Genomic DNA, 5,888 nt, shown 5'->3' with positions numbered 1-5,888 from the left:
TCATTATCTTTTATTATATGTATGACTGTTTTGCCTACATGTGTGCATGGTATCCACTGATATTAGAAGAAGGTATTAAATCCTCTGGAACTGAAGTTACAGTTGGTTGTAAGTCACCATGTGGGCACTGGGAAATTGAACCCATGTCCTCTAAGTACATGATGTTAAAAGCTGAGCCATTTCTTCAGCCCCTGAATCCTTTCTTGAAAGTAAGTGCTTCCAAAATGCCTTTTACAGAGAGGTGCCCGTGTTTAGAGAGACTGTTTAACAGTGAAAGAGCTTATCTCTGTAATAATGAGAAGGGCTCTTATCTCAAAAATACAACATATTAAAGAGGGACCAAGTGTTCTTAAAGCTTGATACATTATGGATAAGGCTGTAAAAGCTGTTCAACCACAGATTTGTAATCATTGTTAGTTAACCTTAGTCATTCTCCATGGTTTGTGTCGATGCTGATATCACCAAAGTCCAACTTAGTGCACTAGGGCGTTTTATTGAACTTACAGAAAGTTGTGACTAAGGAGTGGGTGAATGGGCGAAAGATTGCTCATGGAAGCAGGAACGACTCGAAGTCAAGTGACATCAACAAAAGTCCACCCCAGCATGAGTGAAGTGGGAACTCATGAGCTTCCTGCATGACTTTGCAGGCAGACTGATAAGTTGAAGAGGTCTCTTCTTGGCAGCTCAGTTCGTCTGAGCCTCTCTGGGCAGCTTGGATTATCTGAGAGTATCTCTTAGTAGCCTTTACTACTTACATAAGCCTGAGAAGGGAGGGGTCTAATGCATCAGGGACTTCTAGACCACTGGTTCTCAACCTTTCTAATGCTGTGACCCTTTAATATATATAGTTCCTCATGTTGTGATGACCCCCACCATAAAATTATTTCCTTGCTGCTTCATAACTATAATTTTGCTACTTTTATAAATCACAGTGGAAATATCTCTATTTTCTGAAGGTCCTAGGCAACCTCTTTGAAAGGGTCGTCTGACTCCCAGCAGAGGTCGCGACCCACAAGTTGAGAATTGCAGTCCTAGAGCTTTTGCATAGGCTTATGCAAAGATAAGATAGGCATACTTTCCTAAGTAAGCCTGAGTGTTGAGGCTCTTCCCTGCAGATGGAAAGTGATTGTTTCTTGTGGGAAATTGCTTCACCACACCTCATTATAACTTGAAGGCTTCCTTTCCACCAGCTCTACATCCCTGCTTCATGTACCCCTAAGAGACATGTGCCTCAACATCTTTTTCTGTCTTTCTACATTTGCAGGCCAGGCCTGTGCCTTCTGCCACCCTCTCATGAGGATTCTCTTTCTGCCTCTCTGTACCCCTTTAAACCTTTTTACTTCCATCATGCAGTGGTGGAAACCTTGTTAAGAAGCCTTGAATGGCTGCTGGAAGTTCAGTTCAGGGTGGTTCTTTACACAGCCATCATGCACCTCCCTGTCTCTTTGGGATTGTTTCCCCCCTCATTTATGCTCCAGTGACTTCATGGAACGGCCCTTGCCAGTGCTGTTCCACCGGAATACTTTCAACTCTTGTCAACAAAACTCATCTCAGGCCCCACTTGCAAGAACCCCTTCCAAATCCACATATGCTGTGCTGTGTGGATGCTGTTTTGTGTCACTCTTCCCTGGGTAGTATGCGTTTGCCCATTGTCTTACCCTTACCTGCTGGGTCCTAGTGACTGCCAGGAACATATCTGCTCAGTAGAATATATTGAAGCCATGAGGATGATGTCCTTTAAGTAAAATTTTCCTCTAAAGGATTTATTTAGTTATAGAAAATTAGGGTCTGATTTTATTATATAATCTCAACTTTAGGACATCCATCAATGCTTAATTGAGAAAAGTTTTGAATAACTTGGTGACAGTATCAATATGTGCTTAAGATGTTAACTGTTGTTCTCATTGTTTCTTTGTTCTGTGCAGATCGTAAAAAGGACCTGGTGAAACTACAGGCAGGAGAGTATGTTTCTCTTGGGAAAGTAGAGGCAGCTTTGAAGAACCTCCCACTGATAGATAACATTTGTGCATATGCAAACAGGTAAGCTGTGGAGTCTGCAGAGTGTATAGAGTTGGTGGGCGCACACTGAGTAGTCACAGCCCATATGGACTGTTGAGAGATCACTCGAACCATTCTGACTTAATAGCCACCACCACCTCTTTCCAGCTAGTGAACTGGTACTTCTCTGCAGTGTTCTCCTTCATCTTCCTGTTGTGTGCTGCTTTACGTCTCTCTAAGTGTCCTGAGTGACAGAGTTTAGGAAAATAAATTCTCCTTCCTGCTGCCTCAGCACTTAGCTACCTGTGTGTCTGCACAGCTAAATTTTGCAGACCCAATCAGAGGCAAGAGGAATTAGCAGTGTCTTCCTACTGGTCTTCTTCCTGTCCTTCTGACCTGCAGTTTGAGCATGCTTACTGCTGGTCCTGGTAGCCACAGCCTCACAGCCCCTGGAAGTTTAGAAGCCTAGAGCTGTATTGGGAAATGTGATGGAATCGGAGATTAGACCTGACTACATTTTCTGTAACCAAAGTTGCAGAAATTATAATGAAGTGGCAATTCTTCTCCAGTGATCATGGTCGCTTATATATGAGTAAGTCGAGAAGCCTGTTGTAGCAGTTGACATAGTTATGGCTTCATGGGAAAATCACCTTAGAGGTAGACTTAGGGATGAGCGTCTGGTGGAATAGTTGTCTTCTGAAATAATTGGGAAAAGAAATGTTCTAGATTTTGGAGATGTGGATTCTTGTTTTGAGGCAGGGTCTCTCTGCAAGTCCTGACAGTCTTGGAACTCACTGTGTAGTCCGAGCCACCATTAATCCCCCTGCCTCTGCCTCCTAAGTGCTGCTGGAATTAAAGGCATGCACCACACATCCATCCCAAAATGGTGGATTTTAAAAATATTTGTCTAGATTTGACTAGTTAGCACCCTGTACATGGCTCATCAGTGACTCTGCCCTTTAATAAGCCGTTTGCTTTCTTCAGCATTTTTCCAGAGCTGGGTTTACTTATTTAAGAATCTCCAAACCTGCTGGTGGTGGCACTAGAGAGACAGAGGCAGGTAGATCTCTGAGTTCCAGGCCAGCCTGCTTTATAACGTGAGTTCCAGGATAGCCAGAGCTGTTAAACAAAGAAACCAAAAACCAAACAACAACAAAAGGATGACTCCAGATGTTCCTTTCTTCATGATGCTGTTATTTCTTCAGGTTTAGGCTGGCCTTGAATTCATGGCAGTCCTGCCGTAACCTCTCTAGTGTAGGGTCTACCGCCTCTCTGCCCAGCAGACATAATGTCTTATACCGTTTTGTATTCCTCAAACAGTACCTGTCTTTGTGCATACTAAGTTTCTTTGGTAATCAAATTCTTCATCAGAAGAAAATGAGTATCATTGCAGGACTTCCTTCCTCCCCTCCCCTCCCCTCCCTCCCCTCCCTTCCCCTCCCTCTCTTTCTTCTTTTGACAAGACAGGGTTTCTCTGTGTAGCCCTTGGTGTCCTAAACTCACTCTATAGACCTGGCTGGCTTCAAACTCAGGGAACTGCCTGCTTCTTCCTCCCGAGTGTTAGGATAAAGGCTTGTGCCACCACACCTAGCACATCACAAGATTTTGTCTTGCTTCTGCAGTTCTTCAGAAATATAATTTACAGGTTTTACTTTTCTTATCTCGTTTCTAAGAATTTACTGATCATTTCAAAGAATTGAGAAAAAAATGTAAATTCCCTTTAAAAATGTGTATATTACATTACCATTTCTAATTGTTAGGCACACAGAATTTATGAGGTTTGTTTGCAGTGAACTCTGCCAGAGCTCTCACATATGCTAAGTGGTGAGAGGCATTGCATAAGGTAGGTATGATGGTGGTTTTTATGTATGTTCATAGTTTTTCTAATAGTGAAGAGTTGGCTATAAAGTGCCATGGTAATTGGTTTCATTAGTAAGCACAGTGCATGCTGTTTTGTTCCTTTCTAAGTTACCCTTTCTGTGTGTTTCAGTTACCACTCTTATGTAATTGGATTTGTTGTGCCAAATCAAAAGGAACTCACGGAGCTAGCTAGAACGAAAGGATTTAAAGGGACTTGGGAAGAGCTGTGTAACAGCAGTGAAATGGAAAATGAGGTTCTTAAAGTGCTTTCTGAAGCTGCTACTTCAGGTGAGTGTTCTGGTAAGCTGATTCTTAGAACTGAGATGTGGAAAAATACATGCATTTATTTAACCTGTACATTATCAGGGCAAGAATGCAACCTTTTCTTCCTGAAAACCTTATACCATTAGTCAGGCTATTCTGCAGGGCATTCAATTTTTTGCTGTACTAAACTGATTTTTTTTTTCTTTTTGGTTTTTTCAAGATGGGGTTTCTCTGTAGCCCTGGCTGTTCTGGAACTCACTCTGTAGTTTAGGCTGGCTTTGAACTCAAGAGATCTGCCTACCTCTGCCTCCCGAGCTGGGATTAAAGGCAAACACCATCACTGCCTGGCTCTAAACTGATTTTTTAAAAAATAAATTAAAAAATTGTAATTTCTTTTAAAAATGTGTATATGGCTATGTAGTATGAAATTTATCAGCATCTTAGTTGCTTTTTCTGTTGCTATAATAAAATGTCCTGCTAAAAGCCACTGAAGGGAACTCTAGTTTGGCTCCCAGATGAGGGTACAGTCCACCGTGGTGGGGAGGTTATGGTGGCAGAAAGCTCCAGGACACCAGGCACATTGCGTCAGGGTCAGGAAGCAGAGAGGTGAGTGCTGGTCTTCAACTAGCTTTCATCCTTTTCATGCTGCGTAGGGAATGGCACCTCTACAGCGGGCAAATCTTCTCACTTGAGTTAACCTAATCATGATAATCTCACATAGGCATTCTCCCGTTTTCCAGGTGGCTCTAGGTCTTACTAAGTTGACAATATTAAGCACTGAACCATGAAGTGCCAAACTGGGATTTACAGTCCCTTGGCTGTTCTCATCCTTTTAGCCTTTGTGTCCTGTCTTTGCCTTCTCTCTGCTGTTCCTCAGGGCACTGACGTTTCCAGGGCGCAGTAGTCTTTGGTGAAAGGTCCCAGTATGTTATACTGGGATGTCCTGTAACCTCTTTTTGTATTTTAAAGATTTGACTAGTTTATGTAATGATATGTAATAACAGGTCTCATGACATTTTCATACCTGCATATGATGTATTTTGACTATCCCTGTTGTGCTGTCCTTCAGTTCCTTCCTCTTCCCAGCTAGTTCCACTTCTACTTTCTTTGCATTTGGGCGACTTACAGGAGCATGGACAAGGGGCTGTTGAAGGAGCAGGGCCATCGCACTGGTGGCCACACCACTGGAGAGTGGCTCCTGCTCCTGGCAAGTGTTCACAGCTGCCTGGAAGCCTCTGCTTTTCTTTCTGTCAAAGACTAATATTGTTTGTTCAATAATAAACATCTGTGTCTAAGTGAACCAGGCACTAAATATAATACAAGCATTACATTTTACTTTTACCTGGATCTGTTAAATATGATTTTTAAAAAAAATTAAATTTGCGTTTTCCAAATGAGGTAATATTTCGGTCCATTATTTCAATTTGATTATGTTTGGGAATTTATGGGCTTGAAATTAGTTTGTAATATTTTTTAGTAACTTAAAACTTTGGATTAATTCTAAATTGATTTTATATATATATATTCATATATATCCATATATTAAGAATATATGCTATTCTTAATAGTCGTTAAAACATATGCCATTATTAATTAAGGTAGAATATGGAAACATTAGGACTTGTATAGTGGTCTGGAGAGATGGTTCAGCAGTTGGTGCTTGCTGCTCTCTCTGGATGGTGGTCAGTTCACAGCTCTAGGCACCCGACATGCTTTTCTGGATGGTGGTCAGTTCACAGCTCTAGGCACCCGACATGCTTTTCTGG

The 5,888-nt window shown here is 41.8% G+C and overlaps 1 protein-coding gene across 1 annotated transcript in view; it reads left to right on the top strand.

Moving 5' to 3' along the window:
- Acsl3 (acyl-CoA synthetase long chain family member 3) overlaps positions 1–5,888 on the top strand; it is a 48,874-nt gene that overhangs the window by 40,481 nt on the left and 2,505 nt on the right. Inside the window, exons 13-14 of the mRNA XM_005361547.2 lie at positions 1,926–2,040; positions 3,989–4,146. Of these exons, the coding sequence (XP_005361604.1) occupies positions 1,926–2,040; positions 3,989–4,146 (273 nt within the window). The remainder of the gene's footprint in view (positions 1–1,925; positions 2,041–3,988; positions 4,147–5,888) is intronic.

Source organism: Microtus ochrogaster, linkage group LG4 (assembly GCF_000317375.1).
Source record: "Microtus ochrogaster isolate Prairie Vole_2 linkage group LG4, MicOch1.0, whole genome shotgun sequence".
Lineage (NCBI taxonomy): Eukaryota > Metazoa > Chordata > Mammalia > Rodentia > Cricetidae > Microtus > Microtus ochrogaster.
Note: the sequence above shows the minus strand (reverse complement) of the source record. Positions and strands in the feature narration are given on the sequence as shown.